General features: G+C 42.5%; 1 protein-coding gene across 2 annotated transcripts in view; it reads right to left on the reverse strand.

The window, feature by feature from the left end:
* Positions 1-26,563, reverse strand: part of NAPB (NSF attachment protein beta) — a 98,839-nt gene that overhangs the window by 62,882 nt on the left and 9,394 nt on the right. The window contains exons 2-5 of one of the 2 annotated variants that reach the window (XM_029593473.1): positions 20,290-20,369; positions 14,403-14,519; positions 6,770-6,816; positions 6,533-6,610 (exon numbers count right to left, since the gene is read on the reverse strand). In XM_029593473.1, coding sequence (XP_029449333.1) covers positions 6,533-6,610; positions 6,770-6,816; positions 14,403-14,519; positions 20,290-20,369 — 322 coding nt within the window. The remainder of the gene's footprint in view (positions 1-6,532; positions 6,611-6,769; positions 6,817-14,402; positions 14,520-20,289; positions 20,370-26,563) is intronic. The other variant, XM_029593472.1, reaches the window with a different exon arrangement.

Here is a 26,563-nt window from a genome sequence, read left to right on the forward strand (position 1 = left end):
GTAGAACAAAATCATAGTGCTGAATATTGGTGCCAAGGCAATGCACGAGTACTATATCAGTGCCTGGAACTCTCCAGGCACTGATAAGTAGTGAAAAATGTTTAGCTGTCGGGCCGATACAGTAAACCACGAGGGAGAGCGGGTGAGCGCACAGGCCACTCTCCTGTGCGCGCGATTCAGTAACTTAATTATTTAAATTAGGGCCCGCGGTAAAAAGAGGCGCTAGGGACACTAGCGCGTCCCTAGCGCCTCTTTTTTGATGGAAGCGGCGGCTGTCAGCGAGTTTGACAGCTGACGCTCAATTTTGCTGGCGTTGGTTCTCAAACCCGCTGACAGAAACAGGTTCGGAAACTGGACGTCGGCAAAATTGAGTGTCCGGTTTTCAACCCGCGAGCCCATTTAAAATTTTTTTTTATTTTTAACTTTTTTTTTTTTTTTTTAAACTTTTGGGCCTCTGACTTAATATCGCCATGATATTAAGTTGGAGGGTGGACATAAAAGCAGTTTTACTGCTTTTCTGTGCATTTCCCCAGCACCGGCAGAAATTAACGCCTACCTTTGGGTAGGCGCTAATTTCTTAAAGTAAAATGTGCGGCTTGGCTGCACATTTTACTTACTGTATCACGCGGGAATAACTAATAGGGCCATCAACATGCATTTGCATGTTGCAGGTGCTATTAGTCTCGGGGGGGGGGGGGGGGTGTTGGACGCGCGTTTGACGCGCTATTACCCCTTACTGAATAAGGGGTAAAGCTAGCGCGTCGCAAATGCGCATCTGTACTGTATCGGCCTGTTTTATTGCTTAATCTTTGTTTTACCTGATGTTTGCAAATTAAATTTTTCCATTCACTGTTTCCACTTTTTTTTTTAAATAAATTCAATAATTGGTTAGCTCTGCCTATCCTGGACTGATTAATAGTTCCAGTGTTTTTATATTTGGTCTGTAGGTATATTTCTAGAAACTATGTGATGATTTGGTTGTGCGGGGTCCCTAAAAACCATCAAGGAATTGGCACAGATATATTTATTTATTTATTTATTTAACATTTTTTTATATACCGAAATTCTAGCAACAATGTTGCTAATCATTTCAGTTTACATATAACATTGGAGTGACTTAACATGCGAGTCTTACATGGAACAGGAAAATGAACTTGGAGAAAATTGAATAGATACAAATAACAAATAACAGATGACACCGACAAGTCATTACAGCCAAAGAAGTATAGTCTCTAAAGAAGTCATACCACTGACATATCACTACACAGGAAAAACAATTCTAAATATCACAGAAAAGCCAAGGTTGTCCCCTTTTCCCACTCCTTTTCATTTTATCTTTGGAACCTCTGTTAAGAGCTATATACCAAAATGATAATATTGATGGAATTAAGATGGGTAATAAAGTGTTTAAAATAGTGGCCTTCGCAGATGTCCTTCTAGAACATCTGGGTCAACCTAACCAGTCATTACCTGCATTTATGGAAGAATTCTCCATTTTTGGGTCTTTCAGTGGTTTCAAATTAAATTTGCATAAATTGGAAGCGATGGTGTCGCATGCTTCATTTAAATCACATTGAAGAGATGAATTTCCATTCCATTGGGCAGGAGACTATCTTGCTTATTTGAGAGTGGGCCATCCAATGGATATAGATATGCTTTAAACATATTACCCTTACTTAAAAACAAAGGAGTCGATTTTAAACAGTACGTGTGGGCGTCCATATGCACGCGGTTCCCGGGAGTACGCATATGGACATGGTTATTTCATAACAAGAGCGCGTCGGCGCACGCATGTTATAAAATACGTTTCCCACACGCACAAGTGCACAGGATTTTAAATTCCCACGTGCGCATGCACATCGGAACCTGCACACACCGGGGGGGGGGGGGGGGGGGGGAGGGGTTTAAAAAGCAACGCGCGGCGACGCAAGTAGGCCTTCCCCAGTTCCCTCCCAGCAGACTGGGAAGGAACTTCCCTATACCCCTACCTAACCTTCCTACCTTTTCCCCTCTCCTACCTCTAACCCCTACCTAGCTACTCACGGGTTTTTTGTTTCATTAACTTACTGCTCCTCCAGAGCAGAAGAAACTTCCATGTGCCAGCCAGCTGTCGGCATGTGCTTCCCCGGGACAGGGTCTAATGGCTGCTGTCCCCTTTCCTGTCCAGACCCCACCCCTTTTCGATGGCCTGGCATTTTTGTATGTACTGGGGGTTACGCGCTTGGCTGGTTCCTTTCAAAAATGTGCTCGGTGCACGCAGGGCCCAGCCATGTGTGTAACCCCAGGATTTTACGAGCTTGGGCATTGAAAATTCAGGCTAGAGCTTTTAACATGGTGTGGATTGCTGCTCTCTGTCGCTGGTACAGTGAATCTCTTTAAAATGATTATATGGCCTCAATGGCTTTATGTCTTACTGTTCCCTTGTTGCTGCAAAAACATGATGTTAATCTCATCTACACTACGCTTTCTAAGTTCTTATGGTGGGGAAAAAGAGCTAGAATGTCAATAGCCAAGATGGTGGGAGGTTGGAGGGGCAGAAGTTTGGGAATCCCAAATATTGAGGAATACAACCTGGCATGTTTGTTACATCATATTAGAAATTGGATTTTTAATACTTCTCACTTTATACCTTTAGATTTTGAGAAAAGTATGGTGGTCCCCTTAAAACTTAGGTTTATTCTTCATGCCAAGACTGAAAATTTACCAAGAGATCTGCTACATAATCTTTTAATACCTCCCTTAAGTAGGGCTTGGATGTCTCTGGTATAAATTGGAGCATGATTCAAGAGAATCTGGATATCTCCCAATCCAAGGTAATTTAAACTTTACCCCAGGAATCCATTATAGAGCCTTTGCCCATAGGCAAGAAAAGAGTTTACACTGAGTATCCCAGGTGGTGGTGGATGGTCAAGGGAAAATTTTACCTTACTTGGAATTACAGACTAACTTTGTATTGCACCCTAAATATTTTTTAGCCTATTTCCAATTGCAGCATTATATTAAAACTCTTCAGAGGGTTAACTTAAAGGAAACTTTCCTGGAAACACTTGAAGAATTTCTTCAAAGAGAGGAAAGAAGAAAGCTGGGGGTATCCCGTATTCGAAAGGCCCTGGTGTTTTTGGGGCCCAAGGTTAATTTAACCATTCTGCTGAACAAGTGGCAATCTGAATTGCAGATTGTTTTGAATACTCTTCAGCTATCCCAAAGCCTTTGCTCAAGTACCACAATTGTTGGAGGAAGCAAATCTAAGGGAACTACAATATACATTCTTGCGCAGGGCTTACTTACCACCCACATGGCTGTAAGGGTGGGGGATCTTGACTCTGAGCTTTGCATTAAGTATCAACAGACCAAGGGTACACTGGGTCATTGTTTTTGGTTTTGCCCTTTCAAAGGATTCTGGGACAAAATCTACAAATATTTTTCATTTCTCTTGGATCAAAAGCTGACATTTACATCTGAAGGAATCCTTTTTGATATTGGATAGAAAACTTATGTCAAAGTTTCTAGAACTTTGACTATGCCTCAATGAGAATGCTCAACATGCATTATACTACCCATCCACGCAGGGTCCCCTTCAGTCTTATAATACAGAATTTAAAGGATAAAATTAAAACACACCTGTTACAGGTAAGCAACTTTACTTTCTCCAAGGACAAGCAGGATGGTAGTCCTCACACATGGGTGAATCCCTAGCTTCAAGCTGCTCCCCAACATAAAAGGGGACCAACAAAACATCGAAAACAGGTGCCAATGAGCACAACAATGGTTTTGTTGGTAACAGGGAGGGGGAGGGCAGCCTGAACACAAAACAACAGGTCTTAGGCGGGAACAAAGTTGGGTCCTACACTTCAAACAAGCTCCGAAGAAAGGATTGGCCAACCCTACTGGTCGTGTCGACCATCCCTAACCAGACAGTAATGTGATGTGAATGTGTGGCGAGAGCTCCACATCACAGTTCTGCAGATCTCCTCCATGGGAGCTGCTCGTAAGTGGGCCACTGACGCTGCCATGGCTGGAACAGAGTGAGCCTTGATATGGCTCTCAAAATGCAGTCCCACCTGGGCATAATAGAAGGAGATGCAGTCTGTTAGCCAATTAGAAAGCATATGTTTGCCAATGGCAAGGCCCAACTATTCCTATCAAAAGAAACAAAAAGTTGGGTGGACTGTCTAAGGGCTTCTGTCCTCACCAGATAGAAGGCTAAGGCTCTTTTGCCCGAACTATGCAGGGCTTGTTCACTTTGGTGGGAATGGGGCCTGGGAAAGAATGTTGGCAGAGCGATGGACTGGTTAAGAGGGAAGTATCACATTAGGCAGGAACTTAGGGTGCATATGTAACACCACCCTATCATGGAAAAGCTTAGTGTAAAGTGGATAAGTCAATAAGGCCTGGAGCTTGCCAACCCTGCATGAAGTGACCGCCACCAAAAATTAGGCCTTCCAGGTCAGGTACTTCAGGTCACAAGAGCGCAGTGGCTCAAAGGGAGCTTTCATCGGTTGAGCTAACACTATACTGAGATCCCAAGACACAGCAGGAAGTCTTAAAGGAGGCTTTAACTGAAGCAGGTCCCACATAAAATGTACAACTATAGGCTGTAAAAAGATGGGCATACCATCTGCACCACGGTGGTATGTGCTGACTGCACTTAGATGAACTAATGGAGTTGGTCTTCAAGCTAGCTTCTGACAGTGAAGAAGGTAGTCAAGAAGTTTGTGTGAGGAACAGGATAAAGGATCTAGGGACTTCTGCTCACACTACACGGAAACCATCCTCCATTTTAGTCTGTAGGACTTTCTAGTGGAAGGCTTTCTCGAAGCCACCAGTATCCACGAGACACATCTTCCAAGAGACTGAGTTGTTGCATTCTCAACATCCAGGCTATTGAGCCCACTCCTATTATACAGGAACAGGAATTCTAAAGTTCTTCCAGGACCTACTCAACAGTGGAAACATGCACTTGCCATGTAATCCTGCAACTTCCTCACACCAAATAAATTTGATTTTGGGGGACAGTAGTGGAGTACATGGAGCATGTACCCTCCCTGACCCTGTGCAGCCCTTTTATTCCTCCTCTACTCTCCACACCACCCAGGTATAGTCCTTCCCCCCCTATTTCCACCTCAGGCCTCTCACTCTCTGAGGCCCTGATCAAATCAAAGAGGCCCTGACTGGGCTTAAGAGATCGTGCCTTGGTACACTGAGAAAATCCACTTGACAGGTGTGCGAATGTGGTTTAGTGATTAGAGCAGCGGGTTGAGAACTAGGGCCAGGGTTTAAAATTCCACTTCTCCCACTGACACTCCTTATAATCTTGGGTAAGTCACTTCACCCTCCATTGCATCAGGTATCAGATTATAAGTCCTCTAGATAGGATAGGGACCTACCTATGGTAATTCATTTTGAGCACAATTTATCTTGAGCACAACGAGTTACCACAGGTAGGTCCCTATCCTGCAAAGTTCAATCCTAAAACCCTGTACAGGAATTTTGTTAGCAAAACTGGTAGTTCTTGTGTAATCATTAAGCTCCAAACCAAAGAAAAATTATGTGGTTTTGTTATTACTACTTGTATTCAAGTGACATATTAGAGAAAGGATTTCTATTTCAAAATCAGGGAACAACTGGACTGAAGGAATGTGGGTAGGCATGCAACAGTCTCCTGGCACCAATTTTGAAGGCTAATTCCCGATTTCAAGTGGACTTTAGATATGTTAAACACAAATACATTTATCACATCCAAGGACTTTAAACAATTTTTATTACAATTTTGGAACTATAGAAGCAGTCTGCTGCACATTACCCAATTTAATCTCCTTCATGGTCATCAATATCTCTTCTGATATTGTTTTAACAGGCAATTTTTCTTGTTCAGAAATAGGATAAAATGTTTTTGCTCTTTACCAGTGCAAGACAATAAAATACACATCCCTTTCTTAGAACAAGAGGGCCTTTCACACCAACCACTCTACATTACTGCAAAGTTGCAGGATACGAAACAATGCAATTCAGGGTACAATGCTTCTATTGCTGTGATTTAATTTAGAATTCTATATTTCAAATCTAGTATCCACAATTCATGTTCAGATTGCTTAAATTCATTTCTACAGCTTCATCATACAGAACTACCGTACATACAGAGGATGAAGTTCTATACATCCAGACTAACCTATTAATTTTGGTATACCATCTACAGCAAGATGGTGATTTTTTTTGACTAGTATGTGAGCAGCAGACAAAAAAAAAAACCCCAAAAGCTAAACTTTGTTTTTGCTTTTGCCTTAAGAGTTAGAGACAGCAAATGACTGTGAAAGAATGGGCACCTTGCAAACAAGCAATAGAGGAGGCAAACAGCCCCAAGACATGTCGCCAAGAGCCATGATTGGAAAACACAAAGAACCTTGGGAAGGGGTGTTCCAAGGTTATTTGATTAGACTACTCAAGTTGAGATGAGAACTAACCATAAATGCTAGTACCACCAAAACCAAATACTCAGACACTTTTAATTTTATGTTAAAATATATCCGTTTACCTTTTCAATATCTACCAGTTCAGTTTCATAGATTTCAGCAATGGTAATGTGATGTTTGGCAGCAATAGTAAATCTCCCCTGTTCAAGATGAAAAGAAAAAAAACTGTTCTATTAAGTAAATAGTCTTTACAATTTTAAAAAGCAACATGGTACAACATACATATAAAATAGGACAGAAAATGTAATACAATAGTATACATTTTGAGCTGTTGCTTCTTTCAGGCAGCAAGTCCTTACCATGTCTGTATAAATATCGACGGCTGCATTTAAGCAGTTGATAGCCTCTGTTGCGTATGCATTTAGGAAAAAAATGAGAAATCAGCTCTGCTTAAACATATATTTACTATTCATTTAACAAGGTTTCATTATCACAAGCACATTATTCCAATACTGAAATCATTGCATTGGCTTCCAACTGTTTAAAATCTTTTTCATATTTAAGGTGTTGCACGGCAAGGTTGCATTCCGTATTAGAGCTGCATTGAGGAATAATGTACACACTCGCCAACTGACATCACAGGGTGCTAATCTTCTGGAAGTTCCTTCTTATAAACAGCTATGCTTATGTGAAACTAGGGAACAAATGTTGGCAGTTGTAGGTTCAACAATACATTCAGAAGTGTATACGAAAATTTTTAGAAAGATGAAAGGGTTTTTATTTGCTCAAGCATACAGATGCTAGAAATATCTAGATAATTTAAGCTGCAGATGATCATATTACAGATATTATAAAGCAGCATTGAGAAGTCCGTTTTGTGTGTATGTTTGTTTCAGATTGTTAGAAATATTTAAAATATTCAAAATAAAATATTCATGTGAATTTATTTTTGATCTTGTATGTGACCTTAGCCATGTGTAAAAAGTTAAAATGAGAAACACCTGTTCAGCCTACACAAATATGTATATGCAAATTGATCATTTAGGCTTCTCTTTGCAATACACGTTTGCTCCTATTTTGAACAGATGACATATCAAGAGATTAGAATAAATCCTACTGATACTCTACTAGCAGTATATAATATTAATTTCTAAATAATATTAGTCCTGGGGGAATTCTGCGCTACTGCGAAGCACAGAATTTGCACAGAATCCCCCCCCCTCCCCCCGCACAGAATTGCCAAATTCTGCACAGAAAATGGCAGAAGAGACCATGGCATGCTGTGAATGGAGTGTGCGCCGTGTGCGCCGAAGATGAACGCCTCGGGGTGCTGCGAACGGAGTGTGCGACATTTGCAGTGAAGATGAAGATCCGCGTGCAACAGGACATGCTCCGCTCGTGGCAAAGATGAAGACTCTGGTGAGAGTGAATGTGTATAGAGAGGTGTGTGTGTGTGTGAGAGGAGGGGATGTGAGAGAGAGGGGGAAGGGGTGTGAGAGCGAGAGAGCAGGGGGATAGAGTGAGAGAGCGTGTGAGAGAGCAGGGGACGTGAGACAGCATGTGGGTGTGAGAGAGAGAGAGCAGAGTGGTGTGGGAGAAAGCAGGGGAGGTGAGCGAGCAGGATAGTGTGAGAGAGAGAGCAAGATAGTGTGAGAGAGAGCAGGGGTGTGTGAGAAGGACCTAAGAGGGTAAGCTGGTGGAGTGTGAGAGAGAGCAAGGGGGGGGGGGGTGTGTGAGACAGCAAGGAGGTGCCAGAGAGGAGGAGCGTATATGAGGAGATTGTGAAGGAGTGTGTATGTGTGAGAGAGATTGGGAGCTGGTGTGTATGAAAAAGGGATCGTGTGTATGTGAGGATGCTAGCCTGTGTGAAGGGATTGTGTATGTGTGAGAGCGAGCCTGTGTGAAGGGGGTGCGTGAGAGAGAGACACAGGTAGCCTGTGTGAGGATGTATGTGTGAGAGAAAAAGGGAGCTTGTGTAGGTGTGTATGCAAGAGAAGGGCCCTGTATGAGGGATGTGTGTGTGCGAGAAGAGTAAGGGAGAGCCTGTATGAGGGTGTGTGTGTATGTGTATGAGAGAGGAAGGGACAGAGGGAGCCTGTGTGAGGGGCAGTACTGAGAACGGGGTCAAACTCTGGAAGTGGAGATAAGCATTCAGACAGCATCCAACACTCTCCCCCGGAACTTAATGCCTGGCCAGGCCCAGTGAAGACCGATCACTCAAGCACAGCTCAGATCGCCTCTGGCCCCCATCGGCCATCGCCCGCTCCTCTCACCTACTCCATCTGCCTGATTATCACTGCCCACTTTCTCCATGATGCGCTCCTTCGCCATACCCATAATCTACAATCACCTGGCGAGACCACCAAAGTCAATCACTCGGCCATCTAGCCGCCAACAGAGGCTCATTCCCATCATGATATCACCAGTCACACAAATACTCGGCCTCGCACTTTTCTCACTTACTTTATTCAACGCCCAATCCATCACCAAGAAAACGCACATATTCAATGACCTCCTTGCAGAAACCAAACATCTGTGCTATCACAGAAACCTGGTTGAAAACCTCAGACACAGTGTTAATAAATCAGCTCCCCATTCATTCTTACGACCTCCTCTCAATTCCCAGACCCAAAAAAAAAAAAGAAGAGGACTGCTGCTCTTAGCAGCAAAAAAAAAGGGCTAGGCCTAACCCTATAGCTCTCAAATGCTACAACCAATCTGGAATTTGCTTTTTTAAATCAAAGTTCCTTCAAATCGATTTAATCTACGCCCCGCCAGGAATTCTGGATTCCGACCCTTCTCCAGTCATCAAATTCATTGCGAAACACTTCAACGCGGACAAACCAGCCATCCTGATGGGAGACTTTAATCTGCACGTGGACGCCCAGCCACTCTCTGCGAACCTCTACTCACCTCACTCAGCCATATGGGATTCAGACAAATTGTCAACAGTCCTACCCACAAAGCGGGCCACACTTTAGACCTCATTTTCATAAATGAGGGCATATCGCTTCATGCCAACCCAATATGCTCACCAGTACCATGGTCGGATCACCAGATCATCTCCACGGTCCTAGAGATTAAGGAACACCCTCCACAGGCAACCCCTATAACTTCGGTAACATTCAGGAAACCTTGTTCCAGAGAACTCCTTAGCACGCATCTCTCCAATGAATTAGCTCAACTTGACCTTTATGATGCCAACACTGCTACCTCGTCTTGGATCAACATCACCAAAGTAGCGGAACGAATTTGCCCAACAATCACGAAAACACTTCATCCGGAGAGGGACAACAGGAAACCTTGGTTTACTCCTGAACTAAAGTCTCTCAAACAGGACCTTAGATGTAAAGAACACAGGTGGCGTAAAATTCCCTCCACAACAACCCTAACTGCCTTCAAATCCTGCCTAAATGCCTACAGGAATGTCATCAACAGAACAAAGAAAGAATTCTTCTCTAAAAAGATCCATCACTTCATCTTCGATTCCAGAGCACTGTTCTCTTACGTACCAGCCCTCACAAAACAGTCCACACCCCTCATCCCAGACGACCAAGCCACCAGTAAAGCCAATGAATTGGCAGACTTCTTTGAGAGAAAAATCTCCATTCTTGTCACGCCCCTCATGGCGCCCACTCCCCCGCCCTCCACCGGTCATCAACCCACGCACTCAACCTATCATCAGCGAAACACATCCCTATTCTCCTTCGAATCGACGTCTTCTCTTGAAATATAAAGCATCCTTAAGAAACTTAAACCCTCTTCACACCCGTCAGACCACATACCGTCCAATCTGCTCTTTACCATCCCAAACATCATTGCTAAGCCATTAGCAGACATCATAAACTGCTCACTAGCTCAAGGTCATGTTCCAGACCAACTCAAGCTGGCAATGCTTAAACCTCTCTTAAAAAAAACCCAACCTTTCACCATTTGACCAAGCCAACTTCCGCCCCATAGCGAATCTGCCGATGATCGCTAAACTCTTGGAGAAGGTCATAAACAAACAACTATCTGAATACCTCGAAGAAAATGATATTCTCACCCCAACACAATTTGGCTTCCGCAAGGCACTAAACACGGAATCATTACTATCTTCTCTCTCGGACACCATCCTCCTAAACTTGGAAAAAGGACAACCATACCTACTCTCTCTTCTGGATCTATCCGCAGCTTTCGACACCGTGAACCACACGATCTTACTACAGCGACTTGCAGACATCGGCAAAGGATCTGCTTTCAACTGGTTCAAATCCTTCCTTGAAAACAGGTTTTACAAGGCGAGGATCAACAATAAAGAATCACACCCAGTCAGATCCAACATGGGGGTCCCCCAAGGATCATCCCTTTCACCCACTCTATTCAACATCTACCTCCTCCCTCTCTGCCACTTACTCACCAACCTCAAGTTAACCCACTTCCTATATGCGGACGACATCCAGATCCTCATCCCGATCACAGAGTCTCTTCACAAAACCTAGTCCCACTGGAATAGCTGCCTTCTAACAATCAACCAACTTCTTACTAGCCTCAACCTAGTCCTCAATAACAACAAGACCGAGACACTTCTAATAGCTCAAGACAACAACAGCATTCTCCTCAACTCCTCAAGTTCTTCCCAACTAGCCAAAACATCAATCAATCATGCATCGCAGGTGAGAGACTTGGGTGTTCTGCTCGATAACCAACTCAACCTAAAAAAATTCATAAACACCACCACCAAAGAATGCTTTTTCAAATTGCAGGTACTAAGAAAACTAAAACCACTCCTACACCTCAGAGACTTCCGCTTGGTGCTACAATCTATCATCTTACCTAAAGTGGATTACTGCAACTCCCTCCTTCTGGGTCTACCCGCCAACACAATTAAACCACTACAGATGGTCTAGAACTCCACTGCCAGTATTCTCACAAACGCCAACAAAAGGGAACACATCACCCCCATCCTGCAGAACCTTCACTGGTTACCAATCAAATTCAGGATTCTCTTTAAAGCCCTCATGATGATCCACAAGGCTTTGCATAATATCTCCCCCCTTTATCTAACCTTCAAACTACAGCCGCACATCTCAAACAGACCCATCAGAAGAGCATACAAGGACACGCTGTATACCCCTCCGGCTAAAACCTCTTTAAGGAAGCGTGCCCTTTCCACAGCTGGTCCTCCCCTTTGGAACTCGCTCCCGCCGGACCTCCACCAAGAACCCTGCCCTTTGGTTTTCAAAAAGAAATTGAAAACATGGCTCTTCAGCCAGGCCTTCCCGGAGAGATAACTCCTCTCACTAAGGCTCCCCTGGTTCATGTCAACTATAGACTAGACTAGATTCGCGACTGTAAGCCCTCTTTATCCATACCGGCACTCCACATACCCCCCAGATCTTGGACTACTCCGGGAGATAAAGACTACAGGAATTCCCAATCTAACTGCGGACTGTCACACAGCTACAAGTCACTTAGTCCCTCTATGACTCCCAAAGCGCAACACAATTAGTCCCTCTATGACTCCCAAAGCGCAACACAATTCTCAAAACTAACTATTAACCACTCCACCTCCGTCAGAGACCTGGGAGTGCGTCTCGACAACAAATTCGACCTTAAATCCTTCATCTCCAACACAACTAAAGAATGCTATTTCAAACTCCAAGTGCTAAAAAATCTTAAACCTCTTCTTCACTTCAGTGACTTCCGGCTAGTAGTCCAGTCTATAATTCTGTCTAAGCTGGACTACTGCAACTCTCTACTGCTAGGTCTTCCAGCCTTATCCACAAGACCATTACAGATGGTGCAGAATGCCGCAGCAAGGCTACTCACTAACACAAATAAAAGAGCCCACATAACACCTATTCTTCACAGCCTTCACTGGCTTCCTATAAAAGCTAGAATCACCTACAAGACATTATCAATGATCCACAAGGATATCATGGGCATCGCACACCTAAATCTAAACTCACAACTCTGCCCTCACACATCACAAAGACCCATCAGGTACAACTACAAAGGTTCCTTATATGCTCCCCCGATCAAAACTACACTAACAAAACGAGCACTCTCCACAGCTGGGCCCACCCTCTGGAACTCATTACCGCCGGATCTACGCCAAGAGACTTGTCATCTAACTTTTAAGAAAAACCTAAAAACGTGGCTTTTCAGGCAAGCCTATACAGAATCACAAGATCACTCAGACACCGGTCAAAGAGAAAAATAGTCCAACATCAGATCCTCGATCACCCATATTCCCCTCAAGAACCAACCACGCCAGATCTGAACAACTCACCTGTTTAAGACTCCTTCTCTGATTCATCAGTCTTCTTTAATTCATGCATAACTCGGATTTTTGCACATCAACAAGGTCTATGTACCCACATAATTTAGACTACCCCTTTAATTATTCAAGATATTTATTCACGCTTTAAACATTCCTTACATTTATCCACGTCCTGTTGACGAGTTATTATTATTGTCTATGTAATATTTAATTTGTATTATTTATATTTATATGTTATATGTTATATGTTACTCATATGTTAAGAAACGCTGTTTAATGTAACGCCTTTATTGCGACAGTTTTGTTCTATGTAAACAGACCTGATTCGATACTTGTATTGAGAATGTCGGTATATAAAAATCCGAAATAAATAAATAAATAAATATGACTCCTTTTAAGTGAAACGCCTCAACGCTCTCTAATCTTCCTCCCTCATATCCTGCCCGCTGCTAAGTTAGTTCTCTCCTGGCATCCATCAGTTACGCCTCCTTTCCCGTCCCGATGGCATTTTCCTTAACCTGCCCACTTGCTAAGTTAGTTCTCTCCTGTTATCCATCAGTCACCCCTCCGTTCCCGTCCCAATGGCATCTTTCCTAAAGATTATTTAGAAGCTCCATTAGGCACAGCCCTTTGTTGCTATGGTTTATTGTTTATTATCATTGTTACTATTATTATTACTACTTTATTTTTACTATTTTATGTTTAGTTTTATTATATTGTTATACTATAGTGTATTCCTGATGTTCCACATGTCCTTTGTTTCCACATGTTCAGTGTAACTCATGTTTCTTTGTATCTGCCCTTCGGCGGCAGTTCAGTTTCATGTAAACCGGTGCGATATGTATCCTATACAGGAACATCAGTATATAAAAATTAAAAATAAATAAATAAATTCAATTTTGCTAATCGGCAGATTGTTTGACTGAATAAGAATGTCACAGGAAAAAAAAAGGTTGCGGTTTCTTTTGAAAATCAAAGACATATACTTTAAAAAACAAACAAAACAAACAAAAACAAACAAAAAAACCCAACTAAATAGGTTTACCTATGAATGCTATTATATTCTAGTATCAAACTATATTCTTATTTCTCTTATTTTCTCAGGATACTTTTTCCATATTCCTTCACTTAAACATTCAATTCCTATTCAGCCAAACTTATTTTGACATCTACACAATGCCCTAAATTAGGGTATTGTATGTAAATCACAATGATATAAACGTAATGAGAAATATGTTAAAATAAGTATGAACTTATTGACGGATGCTGAAAAACCATGAATGGAAAAAAGTTAATTTACTGCCAACTGTGCATTTTTTTTTTTTTAGTAGCAATATTGATACCTATCTACCAAAACTGCGTTCCAGCTCTTTTTACATAGGCCACAGAATGGCTTTCAGATAGTAATAACTCTTAGTTACACCCAACCTGAGCCAGATTTGAACCAATAGCAATGAGGACGTGAAAGGCTTGCTATCCCTTTGCCAATCCATTGAACCATCAAGTGCCAACAAGGTATTCAAAACATCAATATTCAACACAGCCCTAATTTTAATACTATAAAGCAATAAGTTTAGTATTTCTTGAGAGGCAGTTCAAGTGATATATTTCTTCTGATGTCCTCTAATAAGCTGCAAGGAGGAGGTTTCAGCACCTATCATATGGAGTCATTAAGCTTTGTGCAGAGCTCCTGCAAGTACTATTCTTAAGTATTTTACATGCCTTACCTTGTGGATCTGCTTTTTTGAAAGCATTACCAGCATCTACAAAACAGGTGGCGGCATCATGTTTGCTCTGCAGCTGCATATGTAGTTTGGCTGCCTGGCAAAATGCATTTCCTGCAGCTAGGAAAAGAAATAAATCTAAGTAAAGTAAAAGTTTCTACAGTTTAAGAAGACGTCAGAAAAAACAAGTTTGGTTACTTGTAAACATGGTTCTCCGTAGACAGCAAGACAAATTAGCCAAAACGTGTAGGTGACATCGTTAGGCAGTGCCAACATGGTTCCAGCTCTCAGAGTTTATTAAAGACTTTATTGAACATAAATGGGAGTTCCTGCATGCGCATGCTGACTTATGATTCTTTCAATCTCTTCCAAAGTTTAAGCTTTAGTGAAATAGTCGACTCTCCAGGGAGGCAGGTGGGTATTAAGCACGGTTAATTCATCCAGCTGTCTACAGGTAAGCAAATCTGCTTTCTCTATTGACAAGCATTCATGAATTAGCCATAATGTGTAGATAGTCCCAAGCTGAGGGTTACGCTGTGGATAAACTACTTCAAAGATAATAAACAAACCTGGCCCCACCATATGTAAAGCGGACCACTGAGTGAACAGGATGCGCAGAATTGCTTGCTAAAAGGTAATGTTCTCCTCAGGACATGTTGTTCAGACAGTACTGGGTCATGAAGGTGTGAACAGATGACCCAGTAACAGCTCTGCAAACGTCTTCAATGAAAATGGCATTCGTATGAGCCACACAAGTCGCTATGGCTCTCACTTGATGAGCCTTGACAGTCTAATCTTTAAACCAACTAAAAGGTTTAACAGTGCACTATACAGTGAACTAGCCATTTCGACAGAGTTTGTTCGGTAACAGCCCTCCCCAATCTATTGGATCAAAGCTGAGAAGCTTGATGGTGAGAATGAGTTATCTTTAGATAATACACCAGGGTTTCTTACAGTCCAAGGACAGAAAAGCCTGTTCTCTTGTGTGCACGTATGGTCTTAGATAGAATGTTAAGTAGTACAATAACTTGATTAATGTGGAAGAACTTGGGCGAGCTCGTAGAACCACCCTATTATGAAAAAAATAGAGTACAGTGAATATGAAACCAGAGCCTATAGTTTACTTCCTCTTCGTGCCAAAGTAATGGCTACAAGAAAACATTTTTCAGGTGAGAAATTTCAAGTCCGCTCAAAAGGCTTGAAAGGAGCATTCATGAGTTGAGGTAGAGCTACATTGAGGTCCCAATGCACTGGAGGTATACCATGTCCTTTCATTAATTTTGATACCAAAGGGTGGCAGAGATCAGAACTTCTTCCATCCGCTGGTGATATGCCATAATAGCCCTAGATGAACTCTGACTGAAGAGATACTAAAGCCTGAGGACAAAAGGAAGAACAAATAATGAAGCAAATCTCTCAGGCCAGCTGGCTGATCCTATACCAAATCAAGAACCTCTTACATTTCAAGAATTATGATCTTCCTGTTCAAGGTTTCCTGGTAGAAATCAGTACATCCTCCTCCTCCTCACTAGGCAGGCTTAAGGAAGTAGACTACTGTGCATTGAACATTTACACCATAAGGGCCAGCAATGGCAGAGCCTGCAGCCTTCCTATGTGATGAAGAGTGAGACATTCCTAATGGAATCAGAGACTGAGCTTACAGATGGACAAGATAGGGATACCACACTTGCTATGACCAGGCTGGTGCTATGATTATTATCATCTTGTCTTGGAGAACCTTCTGAATAACCCTGGCCAGAAGTGGAATAAATAAGTGTGCACACACACACAGTAAATCAATGCTCTAGTCTAGCACAAACATTTCATGAGCTGATCAGGAGCTGCTTGGATGCATGGAACAGAACTTCTTCACCTGTTACCTTCTGAGGCTAACAGCTCTATCACTGGTTTTCCATGCAATTGAACAAGATGTTGACGATTCTTTGATTCAAGGACCGCTCATGTTGTTGCAACACTCTGCTGAGGTAGTCCAACAACATATTCTGGATTCCCAGAATGCAGGTTGCTTAAGATGGACAATGTGGTGTCCTGCCCACAATCAAATTCAAATAGCCTCTTGGCAAAGAACATGACAGCCAGATCCTCCCTGCTTGTTTATGTAGAACAAGGCCATTTGGTTGTCTGTCTGGATCAAGATTCTTTTTCCCGAAAGGAGGTAAGGGAAAACCCTCAGAGCATAGCGAATGGCTCATATGGGAGCCACAATCATTGACTCCATACCACACCTCTTGTGGAGGCATCGGTAAACAGAGTCACTAGAAGCAGTGAAACATGCAGCAAGTGATCCAGTTATAGCACTTCTGGATTCATCTACCACTGAAGAAATGCCCTCATCCCAGCCATATAGAAATATGGTGGGACAATGGCAGACAGAGCTGATCCGATTGGCTTCTCAGACCCCACTATAAGTCTCACATGTGCAAATCAGTCTCAGGAAAATCACATGCAGTCATGGGCCCAAGAAGGACAAGAATTGACCTTGCTGATTCTCAGTCCTTATGGAGATATCTTATCTGGCCCATCAGTAATGAGGTACTACAGAGAGAAATGTTTTTTCCTAAAACAATTCTACTCAAGCTCCTGTGAACTAAAATGAGACAGAACTAGGCTTGACTTGGCAAAGTTGACCAGGAAACCCAGAGCCTAGAGGAGCCATATGGACTCTGAGGTATTCAATAATTCCTGACAAAGATGGAGCAATCACCAACCTAACACTCAGGTATAGAAATAAACAGACTCCCTGCTGATCAATCTGTGCTACCACTACCACAAGGCATTGTGTGAACACTCTTGGGGCTGCCGAAGGGTCGAAAGGAAGAACTTTCATTAAAAACCTGAGGAACATTTGATGCGCAAGGTGAATAGTAATATGTGCATAAGCATCTTTCAGATCTACAGCACACATTCAATCCCTTGGATGAACAAAAGGAAGAATCAGCTGGAGGGAGTTCAACTTGAACATCTCCTGAATCAACAGCTTGTTCAGTCTCTACAAATCAGTATAGGTCTCAAATCTCTGACTTCGTGGAGATTAGGAAATACTGGCAATAGAATCCCTAGTCACACTCTTGAGAAAAGTATAAGGCAATTAAACATGACCTAAGAAGCAACTCCACCTCTGTCCGAAAGCTTTGAGCTCTTACACACCAGAGCCTTCCCTTAAGGCCTCCATCTTCCAGGCATGGTACAACTGTAAAAGATGGTGGAGTCATGGTCCGAGCCCAAACAGCGATAGCAAACAGTACTTGCATCTGTGATAGACATCTGGTGCCCCCAAGGTGCAGGCTTTGAAGCCACTGACTGTGGGCTTCTTGGCCTTTTCTATATAGTTTACATTTTTTTGTTTTTAATTTTTAGAACTTAAAGTTTCATTTGCTGGGCTGCTGAGGCAGTGGCAAAATAAAAAAAGAAAAAAAAGAGAAGCAGCAATGAGGCAGATAATGGCACTAAAGCCAAACATGAAAATCATTTTGAGACTGGGACATACCCATGAAGTATCTCAAAGAAAGACTGAGGGGCTAATGAAGCAGTATGCAAGCATATTCAAAGTCATTACAGAGCTCTGAGAGCTGGGTCCATGTTGGCATCACCCACATGTTATGCTTAATTTGTGACTGCTTGTCAACAGAGAAAGTATCTGCTTGCTTCGCTTTGTTCATTTTAAAAGTAACATTTTCAAAATAATGAGTTGAGATGCAGTATTATAAATGAAAGATTCCCTTTTCTATGGTATTAATTTTTTGCAATTTCTTGATATGTATTCCCCCCCATTAAAACCTGCATTGTACCGCATGGAAATTTTGTTTTGTGTTTGAGTGAGGCTATCTGTATACACAATTATAATTATATATATGTACGCAGTTAACACTAATATGGAAAAATGATATCTTAATTGATAATTTTCTTTCCTTTATTTATACTACACCAGTCCAGAACACTGGGGTTTAATCCACTGATCCAAATGATGAAGGCAAAGCGCTTTTTTTTTTTTTTTAATGAAATCATCAACACATCCATGCAATAAATGACCAGTAATGCCAGTATTCCTCCAATAAAGACTAAAAATAAATTTCAGTAACTAGCCTCCTAAGAAATTTGTTTTTCAAATAGAAGATCCTTCTTGAAAATGTTTAAATGAATAAAGATTCTTTGAAATTTTATTAAATTTAGCTTCCCAAGTAGGTTTCTGCACTGGTGTAGAAAAATAAAAAGGAAAGAACATTTTCAGGTAAGAGAATTTTTTCTTCTTTAGCTTTGTGCCACTCCAGTCCAGAATGTTTGGGAAATACCAAAACCCAACTACTCTGGATGAAAGGCTTTAAGAACACTTGCTCCAAAGGATGCCTCTTCTTAATATCTATTCTATAATGTTTAGCAAAAGAATGTCAAATAGACCAAGCTGCTGCTTTACAAATTTCTATAGGACTTCTCCCTAAAAGGCAGATTGTGCTCTTGTTGAATGAGCTCTGATTATTTCTGGGGCTTACTTCCCTTTTAACACTTATGTTGATATAACTCTCTTTTATCCATCTTGCTACAGCAGCCTTGGCTGCAGCCTCCCCTTTACGCAAACCTCCGAATAAAACAATTTATCTCTCCTTTTAAATGGATTTGTGACTTCTAAATACTTCATGAGAACTCATAGCACATCTAAGTAATTTAGTGACAGTTTTCCTTCACATTCTCCCTTTGAAAAGGCAGATAGTTCTGACTGATTTAAATGATAGCGACAAGATTATCTTTGGCACAAATGAAAGTACAGGCAATAATCATTAGAGTGCCTGCTAATCTTTAAAAATGGATCTCAAACATAATGCCTGAATTTCAGATAAACATCTTGCTGAAATGATGGATACTAAGAAAACTGTTTTTAAACTTAAATCTTTGATTGAAATCTGACTTGGAAGTTTCAAAAGGAGCAGACACTAGAGCTTTTAATACTAAATTTAGGTTCCATTGAGGAATAGCTACTCTATAAGGTGGGCCTAGACTCTGTACTCCTTTAAAAATCTCACATCAAGATGAGCCGCTATCTCCACTGACTACCTTTGGAACATGAAATCGCTGCTACTTGAACCTTTAATGAATTTAGTTCCAAGTTTTTTCCCAATCCTTTCTGAAGAAAGGTTAAAATATCTGGAATACCAAAATGACAACGAAGAGTATGCAATAGGTTTTGAAACAGAACCACGCGCATACATTTGCCAATGAAGTTGAAGTCTTTCTAGCCTTTAGTAGGGTAGATATCACAGATAGAATCCTCTTTTAACTAGTCTTGACCTCTCAAGAGCCATGCCGAAAGATAAAATGGAGATGGGTTCTCCATTTCTACTGGGCACTATTTTAGTAGACCATAGAAACCTGATAACTGAAGAGGCTGATCGTTCATTAATCTTATTAGATCTGCATACTAGAATCTTCTGAGCCAATATGGGACTACTACTTGAGTTTTTTCCCTCTTTATTTTCCTTAGGGTGCAACCTATCGATGGTCAAGAAGGAAATACATATATTAACGCCTCACTTGGCCATGTCTACCGCCATCATTGCTGCAACTTCCCCAACAAGCAGTTCAAGGAGCCAGACCCAAAGACTGGTGAGGATAAGGTAGGTGAAATTAGAAAAATGAGAGAGACAGAGACAGTTTGGAGGTAGAGAGTTTTCAGCTGCTCTTTGGTTTCTTGGCTCTTGATGCTTGAAAGCTTGGTCATCCCTGCAACAGCTCATGTATATCATCCTTAAACAACTTATATAAGCCCAAAAAAGGCATCAAAACCTGAAAAAAAAAACTATTTCCCACCAATGGAATTACTATCATAATGATAAAAGCAAAAAAACACACCCACACACAAATTCAAATATGTACATACCACTCCAGTTTTTGGCCATTTTGAACATGTTAGCAGCTCTAGCATACATTTCACAAGCTTCTTCCACCTTTGAATTTCCACTAGAGAAATAGAAAATAGTGTTAACACTGTATACAGGAGAATTCTTTTTTCAGATAATGTCCATCAAGTTCTCACAAAAGAGAAGAAAAGCCTTGTGTCATTATGAAAACTTGAATGAGTTCATCCTAGACTACTGCAATCTAATGTGATCTACGTGAATTCAATTAATAAAGCATTTTAAAATATTGCATTCCTTAAAAAGTATGTTACATGAATACATATAAGTACCTGTAATATTCTGTAATACTCAACCTATTTATAATATCACAATTTCTCACTATACATCAAAACTTCCTTAATAAAATATATCATAGGTTCTGCACCCATCTCAAGGGAGTATTGAAAGAAAAAAGATTTTGCTGGTGGCTGAGGGACACAACACTGGGCCTAAAAATTTTTAGAAGAGGTGTTAAGGGGTAAATTAACTTTTAGTGTGTGTGTGCTTTGATTAAAACTTAGGGAAAGGTAGGCAAATTCTTTTAGTTTTTGTGTGCACTTTGACTAAAACATAAAAGCTAGAAAAAGTAGGTAACTTGCCCTGAAAAGTATTAGAGAAGTGTGACTGATGTGAGCAGGTGTCAAGTAGGGATGGGCATTTGGAAGAAAGGAAATAGGCCCAAAGCCAGAGCCTCGCCTATGGAGTAGGCCAAGACCCAAAGCGGGGGTCCTGGTCTATGCCTGAGTGAGACTCTAGTGCCTCAGCCTAGGCCCGAAGCCTGCCTTCGCCTAGGCATAGGCCACGACCCGATGAACGGGTTGTGGCCTACGCCCGAGTGTGACACTGGAGTCTCAGCCTAGGCTGAGACCTGAGGAAAGGCCCAGGCCTAGGAAATTTCCCAACACCCCCATACTTACCAAATAAAATACTGCATCCTGGCCCATTCCTGACACTGGGTCCCGATGCCTAAGGCTCAGCTTAGGCCAGGATGCGGCATCGCGGCCCAACCCATTGGTCGGGTCCTGATGCTGGGGCCTTGGCCTAGGCTAGAGATCAGGCCCAGTCCCGAAGCCACAGCCCAGCCATGAGGAAGGGTCCCGACACCTTGGCTTCCGAGCTCCTCTTTGGCACCTTTTTTTTTGGCTCTTCTTTGCCAACTGACGCCATCTGCTAATTCAACTGACATACATCAAAATGGCACTCTCTGCTGGGGAAGTTAATTAACTCTGGTGCAAAACTCCCAGCGGACAGCATCAGTTGGCAAAGAAGAGCTGAAAGAAGATGCTGAAGAGGAGCTCAGAGGTCTGGGCCTGACCCTGGGCTTTGCCCAGGGGTCAGGGCTAGGCCCCAGGGTCAAGCCTGGCTCCAGGTCCTGGCCTTGGCAACAGGACCCAGCCTCCAGGCTGGGCCACAGCATTGGACCTGGGCCCAGGTCCGTGCCTAGACCGAGGCCCAGGCATCTGGACCTGGCCTCCGGGCCAGGCTGTCGAGGGCCTGGATCTGGGCCTTGACTCAGGGCAGCTTAGACTTATGAAAGCCTGAGGCTTCAGGACCAGCAAGCTCCAAAGACTAGGCACAAATTGAAGCCTCTGCCTTGCATAGGCTTAGGCCATGGTAGGTTCCTGCAACCTCAGCCTAAGCCCCACACAAGGGCCTAGGTCTCATGTGCGGATCCCAGGAAGGATCATGGCCATGGGAGGCCTACTTTTTTTTCCTGTTGGGGGGGTTCAATGTACATTACATGAAATGAAATTCATGGGGGAAAAAACCCTCAAATACAAAACAAAAAATTTCCCCCCTTCCCACCCCTAGTGTCAAGTTGTTAAACAGGAACAGCAGTAGAGGATCACTCTGGCAAACTAATTGATGTGTGTGTATCAAAGAGGTTTGTTACAGCTAATTTGCCTTTGAAATGCAAAATACATTGCAGGGAAGACTCAGTAACCCTCAATCTTGGAGTATTCAGAGGAGAAGATTTTGCTGGTAGCTGAAGAGGATTGGTAAGTACTGCTTGTTGGATAATACTGGGCACTAAAAGTCTGGGAAATGGTGAAACTGTGTGTGCCTTGATTAAAAAAAAAGGCTAGGAAGGTAAGTGTGTGTGCGTTTATAAAAAAAAAAAAAAAAAAAAAAGGCAGGTAATTTTTTTTAGTGTCTTCCTTTCCCTCTCACCTACTCCTAAGCTCATTCTTTGATTTATAGACTTTTATCCCATATTAAAAGGACAAGAGACATTTTCTCATTTAAAAAAAAATAAAAAAATCAGGGATGTATCTAAAACATGGGACTAACTGTCCCCTTGCAAGTCATTGCCAAATTAATATTTAATTCACCATATAAATTTACTCCCATGTTGTCCTAATCAACTAAGAACTCAACAGGGGCCGATGAATAAAGTGAGCCCAGCCTGGCGCACAGGTTTACACATGCTTGGATGCGCTAGACCAGTGGTTCTCAACCTTTTTCCCATCGTGACACACCTGACAGACCACACTCACATGTGTAACACACTACTCATTACAATTCACGGCGGACATAAAAAAAGGCCCAGTATTATTTTTATTGTTAAGAATGACACAAGGGAAATATACATATTCTGTCTAAACAGAAATTGCATAAATAGTAAACAGCCCACACCAAAACAGCACCAATTTCCAGCACTTAAACAGTAACCACCTTACCTAAGAAAAGGCAACACTGAAAATATTACACTAGGCCTTAAGACACCAATACATCTCCTACAGGAGGAGGAATAGCCTAATGGCTAGAGCAGTGGGCTACGAACCAGGAGACCAGGGTTTGAGTCCCGCTGTCACTCCTTGTGACCTTGGGCAAGTCACTTTACCCTCCATTGCCTCAGGTACAAAACTTAGATTGTAAGCCCTCTGGGGATAGGGAAATACCTACAGGACCTGAATGTGATGTGATATCTCAGATCGAATGTCGGTATATAAAAATAAATAAATAAATATTAGGAAAATGGACCAAGTCAGGCTGTTAAAGAACCCTACACAGAAACTACATGCCAGCAGAAAACCTCACCTGACTCACATGTACTGATCCTAACCTAACAAAGAATAGATAGACCAAAATGCATAACTAGAAGCATGCAGACAAAAACTGAACTGGAAACCGCAACAAGCCAGAATCTCTGTATGCAGTATAATAAAGGGAAAAAAAGAAACCTCACCAGTCCTTATAAAACAAATCAAGAAATATAAAATCAATAACAAAACCATACTAACAAAAAGAACAGATTATTTCAAAACAGCTGATGAATTATCCAATAATTAAAAACTCATTAAAAAATTTCTAGATACCAATAAAATATTTAAAAATAGCAGACAGAAAGACCCAGTAATGAAAAATAATAAGGATACAAAAAATTGTTTGCTCTGCATACCTGGGAACGTTTGATATCCAGGAGCCCTGAGATTGTTTTGAATTAGTAGGAGGAGGGATGGTTTGCTTGCAACTTCCTCCTCTCTCTCTCTCACACTGGCTATCAATCGCTCACATATACAACATGCCTTTTCTTTCTCTCTTATATAGGCTCTTAATTACACATTTACACACATGCTGTCTATCTTTTCACGCTTACACACAGGCTTTCAATCACACACATACATGCTGTCTTTTCTCTCACACACAGACTCATTCACATGCTTACAAACATGCTCTCTCTTTCTCTCATTTACACACAGGCTCTCAATCCTGTTGCAGGTCCCTCCTCCATCCGGCCTGCACTGAGTCTTTGCCCCGGAGTGACATCAGAGCGACATCGCGGGACAGGGACGTTGAGGGACTGGACTCAAATTAGCCACAGTGAGCTCACTGCCTCTTCTGCACCCACCGCATCGACCCGACAGTGTGGAGGCCCCAATCGCGCCGACCCTGCCATAAGGCAGCTAATCAGCGGCCCGGCTTTCCCGGCTTCAGCCCTGCGGACCCTGCGATCCCTATTCCGCCTGCTAAGCCGCCGCTCCCGCGAGGCCCAGTAACCAACCGGCACCCAACTGGCCGGCCTACCTAGCCCGGCTCGTCTTGACTCCAACGCCGCAGCTCTTCAGCCCGGCAGCACCAGCCACCCAGGCCCGCTGCAGGTCCCTCCTCCATCTGGCCTGCACAGAGTCTCCGCCCTGGAGTGACATCAGAGCGACGTCGTGGGACAGTGACGTCGAGGGACCGGACTCTTAAATTCGGCCACAGTGAGTCTTTGGCGCCGCGCGCCTGCGTCGTGTGCCAAAGGAGTGCAACTAAGGGGCCTGCCCCTTAGTGTCGCTCCCCTTCATCAGATATTCACTGAAGAATACTCCCCTTCATCTGATATTCACTGTGGAATATCTCGCACTAGGCCACCTACCAATTCCGCATCATCGCTCCCAGCTTCTACCCCCTCCTTTTGCCAGACCTTTCTAGGAACCACTCACCGACGATACCATTCCTAGCACCGATTAAGGGTAGACTCAACCATGAGAAGACCCCCCTCTATACAGCTTGTGATAGAGCCCCTTCAACTGCTCAACCGCGATCCCTATCAGCGTTTCCCCCAGCATCGCTCACCAGTATCGGCAGAGGGAGCGAAACCAACCTACACAGCCCATGTTGCTTGCTCAGACTTCCTCCTCACTGTGATCTCGAGGCAGTTCCCCACAATTCTCCCTCCAAACAGAATTCTATTTTCTATTACTGTGAACCACGTTATGCCCTCATAGTTTGGTAGCTATTGCCGTTCCACTGTCAATACCTCCTTCCCTCACTCCCCCTGAATTCTATTTCACTGTACCCTGCCTCCCACCTCATATATCAAACATGATTACTTCACACTATTCCCCGCATTCATTACCCTATGTACTCCTTTCCTTACTTCACCCACCCCACTGCTCCTCGCAAATCACAACTATCTATCTTAAATTTCCCCCCTGACAAAGCTACTAGGCCTCACCACACTATCTATAGCTCTCTTCAATGCTCAATCCCTTACGAAAAAAACTCCTATTCTTAATGACTTATTCTTAGATTGCAAACCTGAAATTTATGCAGTCACAGAATCCTGGCTCAAGGACTCGGATACGGTCCTACTAAATCAGCTCCCCATTGATTCATATGATATATTCTCTATTCCAAGGCCTAAAAAAAAAGAAGAAGGAGGTCTCCTCTTAGCGGCCAAGAAACACCTCAAACTGAAACCTCTTAAATCAACATTCCACCTAGATTTGAAATAGGATTATTCAAATACCCTGACCTCCAAATCTGCCTTACATACGCTCCTCCGGGCCTAATAGAACATGATCCTTCCCCCTTAATTGAACTCATAGCAGATTCCATCAACATTGATAGCCCGGCCATCATATTAGGAGACTTCAATCTCCATGTAGATTCGCTCCCCCGCTCCTTCTCTTGTGAAACTTTCCTCAACTCTCCTCTTGCCATCGGCTTTAGACAACTTATTACATCCCCTACTCACAAAGCAGGTCACACACTCGACCTCATCTTTGTTAACTCTTGCATTCACTCCTCCACCTCACCCTCCTGTACACCAGTACCATGGTCAGATCATTCACTTATACATACTCTCCTCTCCTTAAATTCCCCCACCACACACAACCAATCACACTAACACCTTCACCTTCAGAAAACCCAGCTCCACTGAGGATCTGATTTCCGTTCTCGATGGCTCTATGATCTAGACTGCTCCTCCCCGGATGCAGCCCTTGCTGCTTGGAATAACCTTACTAACAAAATTGCTAATGATATATGTCCCCTCATTAGTAAAAATCCTCACCAAACACAAAAAAAACAAAAAACCATGGTATACCCCTGAGCTAAAAAGAATGAAAAACTTCCTCAGATTGAAAGAGAGAACATGGCGCAAAGACCCTTCCCCGCAACACACCTCAATATACAAAACCTCCCTCCACAACTACAGACTCTCCACCCTTAAAATGAAACGAGACTACTACGCCACTAAAATCCACAAATACAAATTTAATGCCAAAGCGCTATTTTCCTACGTTGCAAACCTCATTAAATCTGTCCCGCATCTCACCTCCGAAGATGCCAAAAGTAAAAGTGAAGAACTTGCCCTCTTCTTTCACAACAAAATATCTAACATCCTTAGCTGTTTCCCCACCACCCCCACTCCTGTGATCCCACTCCCTAACACAGCTAATGCCTCCCTAGTTTCCCTGGATCTCACATCCTCTAAAGAAATTAACTATTCTGAAAAGAATGAAACCAGCAACCCACCCCGCT

The sequence above is a fragment of the Rhinatrema bivittatum genome, chromosome 3 (genome assembly GCF_901001135.1).
Source record: "Rhinatrema bivittatum chromosome 3, aRhiBiv1.1, whole genome shotgun sequence".
NCBI lineage: Eukaryota > Metazoa > Chordata > Amphibia > Gymnophiona > Rhinatrematidae > Rhinatrema > Rhinatrema bivittatum.